The sequence below is a fragment of the Enhydra lutris genome, unplaced genomic scaffold, assembly GCF_002288905.1.
Source record: "Enhydra lutris kenyoni isolate GAN:26980312 unplaced genomic scaffold, ASM228890v2 scaffoldscaffold17, whole genome shotgun sequence".
Taxonomy (NCBI): domain Eukaryota; kingdom Metazoa; phylum Chordata; class Mammalia; order Carnivora; family Mustelidae; genus Enhydra; species Enhydra lutris.
In genome coordinates, this window is record NW_019154101.1 from 6,024,558 (window position 1) to 6,044,605 (window position 20,048).

The window sequence follows — 20,048 nt, forward strand, 5'->3', positions numbered from 1 at the left end:
GGAACAACTGGATATTCACATATAAATACGTGAAGCTCAACTCCTCAAACCTCAACAGGTAGTTGTTTGAAATGTTTTCAAACATTTCAAAAAAATGTTTGAAAAAGATCAAAAACCCAGACATAAAATTTAACATATCAGAGTTTATAAAAGAAAATATACAGAGTATGCTACCTGGGAGAAGGCAGACATTTCTTAAATCATCAGAAAAGAAAAGAAACTGGTAAAATGACATCATAATTAAAAACTTCTATCATTAAGACACCATATAGGCAAGCCACAGACTGTGAGAAAATATTCACAAAACACATCTAACCCAGAGTATTTAAAGAACTCCAACACTCAATAATAGAAAGACAAACAATCCAATAAAAAATAGACAAAAGACTAGAACAAAAACTTTGGAAGTTAGATGAATGAGCAAAGAGTACTTGTAAAATTCCATCAACATCATTCATCATTAGGGGTAATTAAAAATATAATGAGATACCACTACACAGAATGGCTATAATTAAAAAAACTAACATCATCAAATGTTGGTGAGGATATGGAGCAAACAGAATTTTCACACATTACTGGTGGGAACAAAAACCATTCTGGAGAAAGTTTTGGCAGTTCAACATATACCTGCCCTTTGATTCAGCAATTCCACTTCTAAGGATTATCCATGAAAAAATTAAACATTAAGTCTAGAAAAAGACTTGTTTGCAAATGGTAATAGTAACTAATGTATCAGATAAGAATGCTCACTGTATTAGATTACTGTCCAGAAAGGCCTATTTTAATGGTATCTTAATATTCCTAAAATGTGTCATAAAAAGCTGAAGATTTTTAATAGTCCAAGATTTATGTTATTTGGCCTATTAAACACATACAAGTATGTTTAAGTACAGAATAATAACACCCAGTACTTTAGTATGCTGCATTTAAAATAATGCTGGCATAAACTGATATGATTTAGGGGAACCTGGGTGGCTCAGTTGGGTAAGTGGCATCAGCTCAGGTCATGATCTCAATGTCCTGGGATGGAGCCTTCGTTGGGATCCACACTCAGCCTGTATATCTCTCTCCCTCTGCGCTCCTCTCCCGGCTCGAGGTCGCTCTCTCTCAAACGGATAAAGAAATAAAAAATAAAAATAAAAACTGATATGATATGATTTATGAAAGAAAATTACCATTTTCTTTCCTTTAAATTTAGAAAATTTTCACACACAAAAAATAGAATTGTTGGGGCACCTGGGTGGCTCAGTGGGTTAAGCCTCTGCCTTTGGCTCAGGTCATGATCCCAGGGTCCTGGGATCGAGCCCTGCATCGGGCTCTCTGCTCAGCAGTGAGCCTGCTTCCTCCTCTCTCTGCCTGCCTCTCTGCCTACTTGTGATCTCTCTCTCTCTGTCAAATTAAAAAAAAAAAAAAATTAAAAGTCTCATTGTCTATCAGCTTAGTTACCTATAAAAAAAAAATAGAATTGTTAAAAAAAAAAAAAAAAAAGGAAAAAAAAAAACGCAGCCACCTGGGTGGCCCTGTAGGTTAATTGTCTGCCTTCAGCTCAGGTGATGATCCTAGAGTCCTGGGATCGAGTGCTGCACTGAGCTTCCCGCTCAGTGGAGGGTTTGTGTCTCCCTCTGCCTCTTCCTCTGCCTCTCCCCCTGCTCAGGCTTTCTCTCTCTCTCAAAAATAAATGAAAAATCTTACTAAAAAAAAGGCAATTAAAAAAAAAAAGGTCATAGAAACTTTATTCATCATAGCCTCTAACCGGAAACCATCCAAATGTTCATCAGCAGGCCAATGGATTATGGGCAAATATAAGGACATTCATACAATGGACTACTACTCAGCAATAAACGTGGAATCCATTTTCCCACAATTGTACCAACATGGATAAATCTGATAGACATTATGTGAGTAAAAGAAGCCAGGCACAAAAGAATGATTTCATTTTTATGAAGTTCTAGAACAGGCAAAATAAGGTGAAATTATCAGAATAGTGGTTACCTAGAGGCTGGAGCTACTCAGAGGGAAATTTCTAGTCAGATGGAAATATTCATATCCTAAAGGCATGTGAGTTACATGAGGTTAACTATTGCCAAAATGTATAATTAAGATTTGTGCCTTTTGAAATATGTAAATTTTCACTTAAAAAACACACACACACACACGACTCGATTGGGCATCAAAAGGAAAATTTTAGATATAAATCTGAGTTTCTGTACCTGAAAGGATCAGCCCATAGTAATCTAGTCATAGTTCTTCTGTTTCCTAACATCTAGACAAAGGCATACATATAAAGTTGATATTACACCCCATGCATGCCTATATTCGATCCTGCAACAAACTGGCACAGAGTAATTAAAAACAATCACAGATATCTAAAACAAGAATACAAGACTAGGGGCACCTGGGTGGCTCAGTGGGTTAAAGCCTCTGCCTTTGGCTCAGGTCATGATCCCAGGGTCCTGGGATCAAGCCCCACATTGGGCTCTCTGCTCAGCAGGGAGCCTGCTTCCTGCTCTCTCTCTACCTGCCTCTCTGCCTACTTGTGATCTCTCTCTGTGTCAAATAAATAAACAAAATCTTAAAAAAAAAAAAAAAAAAGAATACAAGACTCATTTTAGACAACTACAGGAATCCAAACTATCTAGGAGGTATCAACTGCCCACTCCCTGTCATTTTCCCGGGGCAAAGACAGCAGTGCAGACAAGGCAATTTCCAATACATAGAAGCTCACAGTGACAACACGCAGCACTGAAATTCTACTTCAAGATATTTACCTTGAGAAATACTGGGACATATATAAAAAGAGATGTGTACAAATATGTACAGGGTATTCTTTGCAGCAGTTTATTATGGGGAAAAAAATCCTAGAAGTTCCCCATTTCTAATTTCATTAACAGAGCAGTGAAATAAATAATGGCCTGAACTTACTATAGAAACACAGCAGTTAGATGAGTGATGATTTATATATATTGACAGGGAAAGTTCTCTGAGACAAACTGTTAAATGGAAAAAAGTCACAAATGCAATATACACAGTATAATTTTACTCATGCAGCACATCGTAATTAGAGGTAAACAGTATTTTTTTAAAACTAACATAGCATTGATTTCAATCTCTAGACTATTCGAGACAAAAACAGTCTTAAATTATAACTCAGCTAAAAAGAGATCAAGTTTTCAAATTTTTTAAAAGTCAAGAAACTAAACGAACTCTTTTAATTGGAAATAAGAGGTTCTTTCTTCCACATTAGACCGTTATATTTCCACACAATAGAAATGAAATTATCTCTACCCCTCTGCTTGAGGTATTACTCATGGCTCAGTAACTCATTCGAAGACTCCGTGTTTGGTTTAAAAATTCTTACCTATATAATTCCTCAAGTGCTGTATTTATGTATTACCTCATTTTTCCTAACTGCTCTGTGAGGAAGGAAAAATAACCCAAAAACCTAAAAAAATCATTGAAGAGACTTCTAATGTTTATCCACAGAGAGAGTTTACCATCTCTTCTAGACACAGGAGAATTATGCCTCCTCAATTGTTTTGCAGTTAGACAGAGGCCTTCAGATTAGTTCTGGCTAAAGGGATGTGGGCATGGTTGATAATTCTGAGTGCAATTTATTTGCTGGGCAAGACTCTCCAGCCCTACTCCTCCCTTGCTGTGCTGAAAAAGCATTATGTTAAGTTTATGAAGAATTAATATGGTGTTAAGTAACTAACCAAGATAGAACCCTTGACTCATTGCCTTCACCAATCTGAATGGGTCACAGTCTGAGTGATAAATACATTTTAGGTAGTTCAAATCTTCAAGACCGTAGGTTGGTTTGTTATTTTTAGCATAACTTCATCTATCATGATTAACAGAATCAAAGTTAAGAAAAAAAGTTAAACCTGAGCAAAACCATTTAATAGTTTATAATAAAGCATCATAAAGCATTATCTGGAAACACACAGTAAGAATAGTCCTGATGGCAGCATAACTCCCCAAGCATAACTTCTGGTTATCTGCAACATTCATGCAGTAAGTTTTTAAAATTATTAGCTAAAAAAAAAAATGTTGTCAGGGTGCCTGGCTGGCTCAGATGGAGGAGCATGTGACTTGATCACGCATAATGAGTTTGAGCTACAACTACAACGGGTGTAGAGATTACTTAAATAAATAAAACTCCAATAAAAAAAATGTTCTCAATTTAACTATGCAAAGAAATCATTGGAATTAAACCTAATTTCTTTACATCTAACAGAAGTGTTAAACTCAAATTAAAATTTATACCACGCTGAAGTATGATTTCATATTCTACTAATATTTTATTTCTGTTAATGGATATAAAATGATAAATAGTAATGATCAATACTAGGATTACTGTCTCTAATAACCATCCCTATTTAGAAAGGAATAACAAGTGTTAAATTTGACTACACTTTTCCTAATAGATAACTGAGTACAGACAAATATCATAAAATACTAGCCTACTGCCTGAAAACAGGTTTTTCTGGTATCACAGAGACTTTAGCAAGGTAATTTGGGACCTATACAAATTTAGAAACTATGAACAAATCACTACAGAAAAACTAACCTAATTTCCTCCACAAATCCCTTTCCTAAGTAACACACACAAAAGACTTCTGAATATCATTTTTTCTAGTTCAAGAAAAACTCTATCCTGTAGACATGAATCATTTTTATCCTTGAAGGATCTAGTTTAGAAACTCCCCTAGAATTTCAATAATCGTATTTCATCTTTCCAAATGATAGGCTCCATGTTATTTTACCAGGAATACATGAGACATGGGAGTAACAGGAGACATTCATCCCCAGGACCCCAGCACAGACATTTACTAAGAGTTTACCATGTGCTAAGAATTGTGGAAAGCAATACACAACGGATCTCTTTTACTTTCTCAACAACTCTGTAATTGAAGAATGTGGCTGGCTTTTGTCCCAGGATTTCTGCAGGGAACTCTAAATCCTTACAATTTCCTGTGATAGGAGTATCTTTGTTATTCATGCTGTCCCCTCCACGTGATAGTTTATGCTAATGAATGAGAGAGTGGGGATAGGTCATACTAAAAAGACAAACCATGTGATTGGAGGGTTGGGGCTTTCAGCAGCATAATATTAGCCCTACCTCTGGGAAGGGAAGTGGAGCTAGATATTAAGTCCATGGGCAATGATTCAGTTAGTCATTCCTACATAATGGAAACCCAACAGAACTCTGGACACCAAAGCCTGGATGAGAGTCCCTAGTTGCCAATACTATGTGTGGATCGTCATGCATTAACGTGTCCAGAAGATAATGTGTCCCTGAGGACAACAGGAGCTTTGCATTTGGAAATCTTCCCACATTATCTCCCTGGCTAATTCTGATTTGTATCCTTTTTCTGTAATAAAATTTAATCATAAGTACAACATTTTCCTCAGTTCTGGGAGTTGTTCTAATGAATTATGTAACCTCTGGTAGCCTGAGATACCTGAAATTTGCAGCCAGCTGATTAGAATTGAAGGTGCCTCTGAGAATCGCTAAACTTGCATCTGTATCTTGGACATTCCTGAAGGACAGTACCTTTAATCTGGAGTGTGGCTAACTTCAGGTATCAGCAAAGTTTACAAAGATCTGTTAAGAGTGTAGTCCAAACTTAGGATCTACTGGACCCTTTACAGATTAAATCTTTCTCTCCCACCCCAGGGAGAAAAATTTCTGTTCCTTCACGTGAGATTCTCATCAGACACTGCTTTCTTTCCTCTACAGCTCAGGTAACTACCTGACCAATCTGCTTCCTCTTTCAGTGGGTCGCACACTGTTCTGTTCTGCCTGGTTTCTTATCCCTGTAAGGCTGGCTAGAAGACAGATCTTTCAAACTTTCTCATCATTTCCATTGCAGTGTCTGTTGTTTGCCTCCTACCCTGCCTCCCTTGCTCAAACTAGCACATCACCTTTCTTTTTTGTTTTTAATATTTTATTTATATATTTGTCAGAGAGAGAGAGAGAGAGCTCAAGCAGGGGGAGCTGCAGGCAGAGGGAGAAGCAGGTTCCCTGCTTAGCAGGGAACCGGATGTGGGACTGGATCTTAGCATCCCCTGGGATCATGACCCAAGCCAAATGTAGCTGCTTAACAGACAAGCCACCCAGGTGTCCCCATCTCTTTCTCATTTTATAGGTTTTTACTACTGATCACGAAAAGAGAAATAAAAGTATGCATCCTTTGACCCAGAAATTTTACTTACAGGATGTATCCTATGATCTACTTCTACATGTGTACAAAGACATACAAAGATATTTAGTGTGTTATTATTTCTAATACTACAAACCACCTAAATATCTATTAATAGAAGGCTAGTTAAGTAAAGGATAGACTATTTTGCAATAGAATAATCAGCCATTAAAAACATAAGACAAAGTCGGCATACGTACTCTCTCTCTAATGTTATGTAACAATTTTAAGGACAAATTTGAAACGATATAAACGAGGTGAAAACAGTTTAAGTGATATGCTAGCATCTACTGAATAAAATACAAATGCTTGCAAATGCATAGGATATCCGAAAGAATACACAAGAAACTACTAATGGTGGCCACTTTTGGATAAGAAAACAGGGAAATTAAGGGACGGAGGAGGGAGGCTATTTTTCATGGCATATACTTTTGTACCTTTTGAAAGATATAACCAAATGCATGTTTTGCCTGTTGGGTTTTTAATTTCTAAAAAGCAGTAGCTCAGGCTGTTCTTCTGTGTTCTGTCCTTAATATACCCTCGTGACTCTCTTGAGATGATGTCAACGAAGTAATTTTCTCCTCATAACATGAGGCATTCCCCTTACCAATTGTGCCTTCCTTCCACCGATTATATACAACCTCTTAATACAATTAGAATATCCAGAACAGGGACGATGGATTAACTAAACCCCTGGACTATAGTGAAAAGAATTTATATCTCAGAGAAACTCCAGGCTGACGTACCCAAGTTCAAACTTGACCACATGTAATAAAGAAAAAAAATCTACTAACATCATCTCTGACTTAGTTTCACCCACAAATCCTTTACGCACACCTAACCTTTCAATACAGGAAGATAGCTTTTCAGTGCACCATTTTCATTGAGGGAATAAATATATTCCTCTTCCTGCCATCCCACTCCACTCCTCCAAGCTCCCAAAAGTCTATTCCACAGTCACTTTTGAAGACAAGATTCTTCTTACTTCCTCTTCTTCTAGTAATGGAAGATCCCAGAACCCTGTCAATTTAATCAAGATCTCCATATAAAGCATTCAAACCTGTACCCAACCTCTTCTCCCATGGGATGGGCCCACATTGACACATACGAATTCCTGGGACTAACAAAATTTCTGAATACTGTGCCTATGGTTAAAAGATAAATGAGATGGCAATAAATTCATAAGAGAGATTAATGTGCTATGTACCGGTAGCACCAGCTGTCCTATTAATGATTTGGCTGGATAGAAGAATGAATAGTCCAAGTTGTAAAATCTAGAATGGGAAGGATTTCTTATACATAATCATGAATAACACCTCCCAAAGTAGCTGGCTTACAATAAATATGATATTGCCACCAGGCAGGTATGGAAATAGGCAAAAACTAAGAACACTCAAACAATTTAACTAAAGTAGGAAAAGCAGAATATCTTTAAAACTGTCCTCTGTACTTTCAACAATATAACGGACATTTCCTTAATGAATATTTGCTAAGCACCTAATATGTATGAGGCTATTATTAGTGCCAAACATCTGCTATGGGGAAAGAGTATCTTACAGACTAGTCAAACTGAGAATAATGAGGGAAAAAAGATTCAGGCCCAGTTCACAATACCGTCACCAAAAGCTCCTTCTCCAGCCCAAATAAGTTTATTTAATATTCTTTGCAGGTACTTTGTAGTACAGAAGTACTATAATGCAACATGATTTTCTGCTTAGGAATTAAGTGCTAGTGAGTTTCTGGGACCAGTGGAATGACCACAAAAAGGATTGCTGATTTTTTTTGTCTAAAACCATTAAAAAACAAAACTACCTAGTTTATTGTCTTCACTTTATATACTGATATCTTAGCAACAAAGAACATCTCTCAGAACTTGGGAACTAGACAGATTTAGTTGCAAGAAAAACATTTTTCCTATTTTTTCCTCTTTTACTGAATATGAATAAAAGTTCATAAGAGACCAATATATGAGAATCGATCAAAGGTAAAATGAAAAGATAATGGATTTTAGAGTCTAAGAGCCCCCTGTTTCAATTTCTATGACTGCAAGTTAAGTCATTTAACCTTAGTCATTTGACCCTTAGTCTCCTCAGGGATATTATCTTAGAAGTTTGTAGATGGATTAAACATGATTTCATATTAAACACTTAGCATTAAATGTGGAGCCTCCAAGGTGCTCAATAAACATTAGCAACATTGTTAAAATAAGTATTAGAACTTCCACTTCTGGTTTCAACAGAATAACTAGTACTCAACCAGCCTCCCACTCTACACAGCCATAAAACTGGATGAATACATAAAGCTCTCTCATTGAGGGGGTAAATTCCCACCTGTGGCACAGTGAGCTAGAATCTAAGCAGTACAGGAAGGTCCCACTGAGCTGAGATTAGATCAAATTTGGGGGCAGGTAAAAGAGCTACAAACCTTGGGTCAGGGTACAAGAGTGGAAATGTACACTGGTCAGGTGGGGCCAGGAAAGGACAGAAGTCTATATGGTGGTCACCTACGGATGAGTTCTTGGCTGAGGGTTGGGCTGCACACATAGAGAGTAACACTCCTCAGGGAATGGCTGCTAGGGAATCAAGAGTGCTACAGAGATAACTCAAGTCCAGCCAACAGTGCTAGAGGACTCTGGACTTCTTGTCAAGGCAGACATCCAGCTGATTCAACACAAAGGTTGTGACCATGTGTCTTGAAGACTTCTTTTAGATCTGTCCTAATGAGGGGTGAGGGAAGGCTACCATGACCTAGCATAGGGTGTGGAACCCAAATGGGATAAGGCAGTGGCGGCAGCAGCGAAGAATGGTTGTACGTAAGTAAATCATCAAATAAAAAAATTTTTTTTAAAGATTTTATTTATTTATTTGACAGAGACAGAGAAACGGCACAAGCAGGCAGAGGGAGAGAGAGAAGCAGGCTCCCCACCAAGCAAGGAGCCTGATGCGGGACTTGATCCCAGGACCCCAGGATCATGACCTGAGCCGAAGGCAGCTGCTTAACCCAGTGAGCCACCCAGGTGTCCCTCAAATAAATATTTTTAGGATAATGAGAATCAGATTCATCAGAGACAGAAGTTAAAAATATACAAAGGGAGAAAACAAGAGAGAAGGCTGTGGCACTGGACTGGACTAGAGAGATTACTGCAAATGCATGATTTTCAGTATTTCTTTCAATATGTATCTAAAGACATCTATAAATTACAGATCCACTGAGATGGCCTGGAATTAGTGACATACCAATAGCAACAAGCACACCTAGTATTTTATTTCTTAATACTAATGTCTACTGAAAAGGAACAAGGCTCCCTGAAGAAATGACTGATTTCAGATCTGGGGCAAGAGAAAGTTCAAGATGTGCCCTAAACATCTTGTGACAGAACAAGAAGTGTTCAAAAAATGATGGGGATGTGAAAAGAACAAAGAAGACAGCTTGAATGGCCTCCCACTGGTCAAATACAGAACTATTTGAACATAAGAATGGGATTCCATGAACATATACTGAGATAAATAAATGAATAAAATGAATGTTTAATAAGAAACAGGACATTTAATATCTTAAGAGTACCTCCCCACAAAATACTTACTGACTACAAAGAGTAAAAGAGTAACTTCACAGCAGAGAAGTCTTGCCGACAGCCCTTTAATCAAGCGATCAAAATTAATATCACTAGTTATCAAACAAATCAAAATCACATGCTACTTGACAGGGTAAAATGAAAATGAGAACATGTGATTTCTGTGATATTCCTGTGAAAGATGCAACCGAACTCCAACATAAAGTGGGCCAGACAAACCTAAATGGACATTTAAAAAATAACTGGCTTGTAATCTTCAAAAGTATCAAGATCATGAAAGTTAAAAAAACAAAACAAAAACCACACCAAAACAACTACAAAAAACCCCAAGAAAACATTCTGGATCAAAGATTAAAAGATATGACATTCAAATACATGTGTTGAAAATGGACCTTTTTGCTATAAAAGACATTAGTGGAACAAGTGGATCTTAGGTTCCTCGTCTGTACATCATGATGTTAAACTAAATCTATTGCAAACATCAATAGAGAACTCAAAGAAGTTTTTATAAAGACAAACAAAAAACTAAATCTAATAGTATTTCAAAATATAAAAAGACCTCCACTGGTATTCTTTTTTTTTTTTTTTTTTAAGATTTTATTTATTTATTTGACAGAGAGAGATCACAAGTAGGCAGATAGGCAGGCAGAGAGAGAGAGGAGAAAGCAGGCTCCCTGCCAAGCAGAGAGCCCGATGCGGGACTCGATCCCAGGACCCTGAGATCATGACCTGAGCTGAAGTCAGAGGCTCAACCCACTTAGCCATCCAGGTGCCCCCTCCACTAGTATTCTAACCATGCTTATAAAGGAAGACTACCATAGACACTTACAGGCCTTAACCAAAACTGGTCTTATTAAAATTTTTTTTTTTTTTTAGATTTTATTTATTTATTTGTCAGAGAGACAGAGAGAATACAGGCAGACAGAGTGGCAGGCAGAGGGAGAAGCAGGCTCCCCATGGAGCAAGGAGCCTCTGATGTGGGACTCGATCCCAGGATGCTGGGATCATGATCTGAGCCGAAGGCAGCCGCTCAACCAACTGAGCCACGCAGGCATCCCGATCTTATTAAATTTAAGTCTTATAGAAAAAAGTGTTAAGGAAAAGAAATGGTACATAATGCCTCTATAAATAGTACAACCACACAGTGGAATATTATCTAGCTATACCAACTGATATTGAAAGAAGTAGAGATTTTGTTAAACATAGAAAGGAAAATTTAGCCCAGAATATATAACACATACTCCCTTTTGTATGTATGTTTGTAATGGGCCTGACTATGCATTAAAAATTTCTGGAAAGATACATAAGAAACTGTTGACAATGACTAGTTCTGTGAAATAGGAATAGATGGTTTTAAAGGAGACAGGGCATCTTCCTTTCCATCTTCTGCCCTTGTACACTCAATTCTCAACATTTAAAAAAAAAAAGAAATCACCAGCTAGAAAACTATCAAGAAAAGCAAAGAAATGATTATTTTAACAGTCAGGGCAGCAGTTAAATACAGGGCAGGAGGAAAACATACTGTGGTTTTCTGGAATGCTGATGATGTTCTATTTCTTTTTCTTTTTTTTTTTTTTAAAGATTTTATTTATTTATTTGACAGAGATCACAAGTAGGCAGAGAGGCAGGCAGAGAGAGAGAAGGGGAAGAAGGCTCCCCAGTGAGCAGAGAGCCTAATGTGGGGCTCGATCCCAGGACCCTGAGATCATGACCTGCGCCAAAGGCAGAGGCTTAACCCACTGAGCCACCCAGGCGCCCCTGATGTTCTGTATCTTGACCTGGAAAATAATTACATGAATATTTCTTTCATGATTATTTAATAAGCCATATATATTTGTGCAGACTTTCTTAATATGTACATATTTCATAATTTTAAAACAAAAACATAAAAGTTTCAGGAAAAAAAGTAAAAACGAGAGCCTTTTAGAAAGAAAACTACAGTATTTTACCTGCAAGAGTATGTAGGTTCTCCTACTTTAAAAACACGACCACAAAGATGAGAAGGTTTGTTTGCTTGTTCAAGTTTTGGAAATCCAAATGCAGGATCTTCACCACAAAGGTACCATTCCATTGGTCCCAACAAAACATGCTGTGCCAGCATGTCCTCCTTCTGTGGAAAAGGGTTGGGACCCCTGCAGTAGATTTTGGGTACATAGTGGGCTAAATGCTGGTACACTTCTCTAGTGAGGTCAGTTGCTTGCAGCCATTTCTTTAAAAAAAAAAAAAAAAAAAGAAAAGAAAAAGAAAGAAAAATTAGGTTTAAACAATGTCAAACTACTAATCTGGATAAACCTACTATATATTCCTTTAGTACAAAAACAGTGATTAAGATAATCACATAAATTATTTTGTTGACTTAATTCATAACCATGTTTTCTTTCCAAAAAGGGTAAAATTCATTTAGAACTTTATTAAAATGCCTCTATTTAAGAATTCTACTTTACTTAAAGTAAAATGATCCCTCTCCTCAAAATTACTCTTGAAGCAACCTTCTGTAGGCAGTTATAGGAAAATGACCACAACAAATCATCATGTAAGACACAAACCATTATGCCCATCTGACTTCCATTCTAACGCTTTGCTCAAATGATACACTGATTGTGATTTGGGTTCTCATGTCAGTTTGCTAACAGGAAGAGTATGCAATGAACATGAACTGCCTTACACTATGCCTACTTACACTTCTCATTGATTAATAAATGATATACCAGTCTCTTATGAATAGGAATCTACGAGGGACTTTGTTCTATCAATTACGCCTTCTTTCCCTGATCAACTACTCTGTAAATCCTTTCCCCTTGGCTCTCCCTGCTCAAAAACAAAAGCTACTTTTCTGTCCCAAACTCTGATGTCCAACTACCTGTGATAATTAATCTCCTTTCAACTGAACTAGAGCTGAGGTTAATAAGATGACTTTTGGAAAGCCCCTAGGGATGGATACCTGGTTGCCAGGGGAACATAGCATGTGATAAGAAGGTTGGAAATAATAGCCTCCACCCCCAACCTCAGGGAGGGGAGAGGTGTTCTCTGTTGAGCTAATCATTAACGGCCAATGATTTACTAATTATGCTTACATAATGAAGCTTCCATAAAAATTTCTCTGTTGGGGTTCAAAGAGCTTCTGGAATGGTGAACCCAGAAGGGCTGGTGTACCCAGATTCAGCATGGAAGCTCTGCACCCCTTCCCACATACCTTGCTCTACCCATCTCTTCCATCTGCTGTTTCTGAGTTGTATCATTTTACAATAAACCAGTAATTTATTAAATAAACCATTTCCCTGACTTCTGTGAGCCAATCTAGCAAATTATTGAACCCGAAGAGGGGGTCATGGGAACCCTCAATTTGTAGCCAAGTCAGACAGAAGTTCTAGGTAACCTGAGGACCCACTGTTTGTGACTGGCATCTTAAGTGGTGAGGGGGTCAGTCTTGTGGGACCGTGCCCTTAATCTGTGGGATCTGATTCTAATTCCAGGTGTATGGTGTCAGAATTGTAGGACACCCACTTGGCGTCTGTAGGGAATTAGAGAACTGCTTAGTATGGGGAAAAAACACACATTCAGTGGCCACAGGTATTGTTAAGTGTAGAGAGAAACAGAAGAAAGTTTCTCTTGATTCAAACACCAACTCAATAGGTCTAAAATTGAACTTATGATCTCCACTACCCCTTCTCAAAAACCCATTTCCTCCACTTCCCTATTTTAGATACAAGCATCTACCTAAGTAACCACACCAACATAAAGTGGGCCAGAAAAACCTGAAAATCTTCCTTTATCCCCGTTAGTCTTGCCCTTGTACAGCCCATTTTCCAACCTCACTACCAGAGTGATTCTCGCAAAACGTCCATCTGATCGTGTCATTCCGCTTCCCCTTGCATTTAGGATCAAGTGAAGTCCCCGACAGGATCTATAAGGTCCTCTGCCTCTGTCATACTTGTTTCCTCCACCTGACCTGTAGTGCTCTTCTCTCTGCTTTACAGGTTATTTTCTACTCATTCTTCAGAACTCCATGTTTCACATTCTCTAAGATGCCTGCTCAGCCCATTCCTCATTCCCACCACCCGTTCCCAGTTCCCCTAGGTCTAAAATAGAACCCAGCGTCAGTGGGCATTTAGTAAAATCTTTTACCGGAGTGACTATAAACATGTTTATACTACTTACTATCATATGCATTGATACTGCAGAAAGATGCTACTTGTGGCTTTAATGAAAGCAGAGATAATAGATCCAGGCCTGCAATCTCTAAAAACCAAACCAAATAAGCCCTAGATAAGGCATCCTTCAAACCACCTTCTTTCCTTTCCATTTTTACTTCCTTATATCTAAGTCTGTTCCCTGTATTGTCGTCGATCCCCATCAATTCTGTCTGTATGTTTATTTATCCCCCATACTGCTTTGTGTATTTGCCACTTATTTTGGCTCTAAACCAGGCAAAAATTTTAAATCAGAATACATGAAAGGACTCACTTCTACAAAGATGCAGTTAACAGAGCTGCTAACTCACATGCCCCATGTTTACCTATGGATTACAATCAAAGTTTACATTACATCCTTGTTAAAAGAGTTTACATTCTAGTAATGTCTAACACCATAAGACAACAGTATAAGGTCTTCATTTTTAACTCTTAACTTGTACAGTCTTTACCCACTTCCTTCCTTCTAAAAATAACTATATAAAGAGAGAAATTTTAAATATTTCTGAGGTGGTATATATTAACTTTCTAGTCAACTTCATATTTTCATGTGTACTAAAAATGTAAAAATTTTGTTCGTAAATTAAAGGACTGAACTGAAGCTTCTTAGGGAGCAAAGTGAAAAAAGTTTTTATCCTGAAGAGAAACTATCCTTTTCAAATGTTACCAATTTAGTTGTTTGCTTTATGCAAGGAGAAAGACTAAACTACTCTTAAAAGCACTTCTTGGGAGATAATCCCACAGGATTAAGGATTACCTCTCTTTAGAGAAGTGATTTGCAATCAAAATTACACACACACACACACACACACACACACACACACACTAAATTCAGCAATTATAAAAGGATGAGTTTAAAAAAAAAAAAGTAGTCAATATATAAGGCAAAGAGTCATCAACCAATAAGCAACCTAAAATCTAATTCTCTGGGCTAAAAAATACCTTTTGGCCATATCTAAGGATAAATGCCCAGTTTTTCACCCATTGTCAGAAACCCTATTTCAAAATCTGAATGAAGATAGTAAAATTATCCTAAGTAACTTCTTTCTGGATAAAAAAGCTTTAAGATTCAAAGAATTCACTCCTATGATGCTAGAAAGTTACACTTCAGGCAATGTTAATTTACAACACATTTAAAGGTTTTATTTTAACAACAATTCTTGTTTTTTTATAGTTTATGTTCCCATTTTCTTAAAACCACTTTTGCAGCATTTTCATCCAGGGAGAATAAAAGGTGATGATTTCTAAAAGAAATTATATGTTTTGTGGCTCCAACAACACTGATGGGTTAAATCTGTTCATAACTTTTTTTTTTTTTTAAAGTAGACTCCATGCCCAACATGGGGCTTGAACTCATGACCTTAAGATTAAGAGTTGTATGCTCTACCAAAGGAGCCAGCAAGGCACACCCTGTTCATAGATTCCTTAAACAAAAGATTCAGAAACTAATATCAACTTTTGGTTAAGAAAAAAAATCAGCATTCTTATATGAAATATTTTATATAATACTAACTACATGTTGTTATATATTTATACTATATCACTGTAATACTTGTATATTGTTATATATAAAATATTACCGTATATAATATCTGCTGATAATATATCACATATTAGTAAAGCATTTCAGCCTGAATACTGTTTGTAATATATTATTATAAATTACTAAGAAGATATAAATATCTGGTTTATTTATTCATTTTTTTTAAGATTTTATTTATTTGACAGACAGAGATCACAAGTAGGCAGAAAGGCAGGCAGAGAGAGAGAGGAAGGGAAGCAGGCTCCCCGCTGAGCAGAGAGCCGGATGCGGGCTCGATCCCAGATCCCTGGGATCATGACCTGAGCGGAAGGCAGAGGCTTTAACCCACTGAGCCACCCAGGCGCCCCTAAGTATCTGGTTTAAAAAACACAGACATATGCTTCAAATTTAAAATCACCTAACAGATTTGAGATCTGAAATGGGCATTTCAAACTTCTTTAAACAACATAAAAAGCAAAGTACCTTTATATGAGAATTCTATACCAGAAATACTGAATTAGTGACTGGCAACAGTATAGATTTAAAAAAATTGTAAAGAGAAACTGAGCAGGAGGAAAAAATTTTTTGGCCACCTTTCACAATAATAGCTCATATTTCTCAAAAGAATAAAATCAATAGCATTTCCTCTCCTCACTAACATAAGCTAACGCTAACTGTTTCTTCAACAGGAAAAACTACTGATTTCTAACTTGGTTGCATGTTAATATTTCAGACACTTGTGGCTGTCACACCAATGTGCACAACAAAGTAATAAGCACTATCTTATTAGAAGTCCTCCATAAGGGAAGTAAAGAAACTGTCAACTCATTCCACTAAAGTAAACATGTTATGACAATGTTTCCAGGAGCTTTCCTTTTTTGAATGCTAAATTTAAGCCTTGGGATAGAGAGCAAGTACGATAAACACAAAAATGAAAGAATCCCTAGAGGTTAGCCTTTTCTTACAGTATCTAATTATTATTCTATACCCAATTAAAACCTTCAACCTTCAACCACATTTGATTTGTTTTCAAACAAGAACCACCAACATGTAAGTTAATTACAAAATAATCACTAGTGCTGAAATGAAAATTTTAAGATTATATTAAGAAAAATTTTAAACAAATCATATTGAGTTCCAGAAATGAAGCATTCACAAATCAAAATAATACAGAAACTCAATAATAAAAGAAAAAAAATCAAATTTAAAAATAAGCAAAAGACCTGAATTGACACCTCTTAAGATGTATAGTCAATAAGATCATGAAAAGATGTTCAGCATCAACGGTCATGAGGGAAATACAAATCAAAATTACAATGAGATACCACTTTACACTCAACAGAATGGCTATAATCAAAAAGATATAGGGTTGGAAAGGATACAGAGAAATTCACTAGAACCCTCGAATACTGCTGGTTAAAGTTTAAAAGGATGCAGTCACTCTGAAGAACAGTTGAGTGGTTCCCCAAGACATTAAGCATAAAACTACCATAGAACCCAGCAATTCTATGCCTGGGTATATATGCCCAAGAGAAATTAAAATGTATGTTCCCACAAAAACAAACACAAATGTTCACAGCAGCATAATTCCTAATATCCAAAAAGTGTTAACAACCCAAATGTCCATCAACTGATGAATGGATAAATAAAATACGGTATAGTCATATAATGAACTATCATTTGGCAATAAAAAGGAATGAGGTATTGATATATGCTACAAGGATGAACCTTGTAAACATTTGCTAAGTGAAAGAAACAAGTCAAAAAGACAATCATATTGTTATGCTTCCATCTACACGAAATTTCCAGAATAGGGGTGCCTGAGTGGCTCAGTGGGTTAAACCTCTGCCTTTGGCTCAGGTTGTGATCCTGGGATTGAGACCCACATCGGGCTCTCTGCTCAGCAGAGAGCCTATTTCCCCCTCTCTCTCTGCCTACTTGTGATCTCTGTCAAATAAAAAAAATCTTAAAAAAAAAAAAAAAAAAAAAAAGAAATTTCCAGAATAAGCAAATCGATGGCGGCAGAAAATAGACAAGTAGTTTAGTTGGGAGTTTAAAGGAAAACAGAAGTGACTACTGATAGGTACAGGATTTCTTTTTTGGGATGATGAAAATGTTCTAAAATTGTAGTGAACGTCGCACAACTGTGAATATACCAGAAACACACTAAACTGAATTTATATATCTGAATTATGTATAACACTGTCAAAATTTAAAAGCAAAAAGTATCCAATACAGACATAAAACTCGACATAAAACTTCTTTTTTTTTTTTTTAAAGATTTTATTTATTTATTTGACAGACAGAGATCACAAGTAGGCAGAGAGGCAGGCAGAGAGAGAGAGGAAGGGAAGCAGGCTCCCTGCTGAGCAGAGAGCCCGATGCGGGACTCGATCCCAGGACCCTGAGATCATGACCTGAGCCGAAGGCAGCGGCTTAACCCATTGAGCCACCCAGGCGCCCTCGACATAAAACTTCTTTAATGCATATGTATTTTAGGTTTGGGGAAAAACAATATATGTACTTCTTAAGTCACAATCATCCACTAGAACACATGATAATAAAATCTGTGCAGTAAAAAATGTAGATAGACTCAAGAAGCGCTGGGAAAGTCATATTGTTGTGCAATCAATTCTACCAAGAAAAGGAGAAAATGGAGAAGAGAGGGCCACTTTAAGATAAAAGCTTACAACTATCGCAGAGAGCGCTTAAAGGCTTTTATTTGTGAGGATGCTTGTCAGGATACACAAAATCACAAAAATCCTTCCTCCTTATAATAGAAAATTAAAAAGCAGTGTGTAAATAAAGTGTGGGAAAAGCTTATCAAGTAATTTTAAATGGATGTGATCCCACAAATTACCAGTAACAAAGGTCTAAAGGCTGCAATTACTGCTTTGTTTACTCTAAAATTTACTTTTAACTTGAGAAAACTTTATTAATTCATTTCAATTTGTGATATAGAGCTGTGCTGTAGCCCAAGCTGAAAGAACAGCTGTAAGTGTTATGTCATTTTAACTAAATACAGACAATTTCTCACAAAGTAAGGGCAGATTATACAGCTGGAAGAGCCTTGTATTTTAATATTAGTGTGCATCTTCTTTAAGGACTTCTGTTGGTCTTTAGACTAAATATTTTTTCATATTATTGTTCAGAAAGCCATTCAAAAGTAAACAGAACAAAAGTAAAATGTGGCTCAGACTGTGATCTTCACAAACTCAAATTAATAAATTTTTATTGCTTTTCCCTTCATTTCTCCCTCTGCATCTGCCTGAGAATTTCCCTGCGCAAGAATCATTCCACTGCCCTCCAACACCATTTATAACTGGTCTTCACAGGAACTTCAACAAGTTGGTGAAACTCCCAATCACTTGATAGCTTGCACTTTCAGAACTGCAAATATAAAGCACACAGCCTGTATCGCTGGGCCAACTCACACATAATTTGGTGGGTGTAAAAACAACACTTTGAGGTAGACAACAGATTAAAATATCAATATGGGTACTGACACAGTGACAGATTGGGAATAGCTGTCATTCTGACCATTTTACTGTTTACTTGTAACACTTTTTCTTTTTTCACATCTCTTAGATAAGGGATGAAAACCCTCAGGTTGTTGCGATATTAAGTAGGAAGTAAATGAAAACAGACCTACACTAAACAAGTTGGTTTCAAAATAAAAAAAATGCAAGAGTCATCATTCAACAACATATAAAACTCTTCACCTCTACTCCTGTCAACTGCTTCCACTCTGCCTCTAGTGTCTTCATCAAGTCACACAAAGAACTCCTCACTGACCAACAGCTCCAAAGGGCCCCACTAAAATTTTGTTCCTAACATTAGAGTTGTTGACAAGCGTTCAAAGGTCCCTCCCTCTCAATTAAGAAATTAAGCTTCTTAAATCGGAGACCTTAGAGGTGAGGCCTAGGTTGTTTTGGTCCATATAACCATCCTGGACAATTTGTTCTAATGGTGTTCCCTGTCTTTCTTGAGCAAAGATGCCATCAAGTTTATTAAAGTAATCATTTTACAACTCTGCTACTTACAAGAGCATATTCATAATCACTTTCGTTACAATACTGGGTTTGAATGTTTAAGTTTGGGATTTAACTGCTCCCATTAGGCTGTGACCAAAACTCACTTTATTGGTTTCTGTTTGTTGAAAGCTGCTCTCTCAAAGTTACATAACAATTCTCTCCACCCAACTAACCCCAACTCCTAAAAATTATTTTTTTACTCTCCCAGCCTCCACTATTGCTTTCTCACACTCAGTAAACACGCCCAGACACTACTTTCCGCACATTCATCAACGCTGTCGACTGACTAAACCCGTGCAAAAATGCACTGAACAGGGGATGAAGGGAGAACAGCGCCGTTTGCATCCTCTGGTGCCCAGGGCAATCCCAGAACAAAGTAGGAACCCGGTTCGGGTAGCATGTTTCGGTGGAGGAGGCAATGCTCCGCTAATCTGCGGAAAAGGAATTAGGCAGATGAAGTAGAACGATTATACCTCCAAACCAGGAAGCGTCTCCCCTTCCCTCTTCCAGGAGCTAGCAAAA

The 20,048-nt window shown here is 37.1% G+C and overlaps 1 protein-coding gene across 8 annotated transcripts in view; it reads right to left on the minus strand.

Annotated features, from left to right (window-relative positions):
• The window catches only part of LOC111147518 (ubiquitin protein ligase E3 component n-recognin 2), a 126,765-nt gene that overhangs the window by 105,968 nt on the left and 749 nt on the right, over positions 1 to 20,048 (minus strand). For all 8 annotated transcript variants that reach the window (XM_022503561.1, XM_022503562.1, XM_022503559.1 and 5 more), the window contains exon 2: positions 11,730 to 11,989. In XM_022503561.1, coding sequence (XP_022359269.1) covers positions 11,730 to 11,989 — 260 coding nt within the window. The remainder of the gene's footprint in view (positions 1 to 11,729; positions 11,990 to 20,048) is intronic.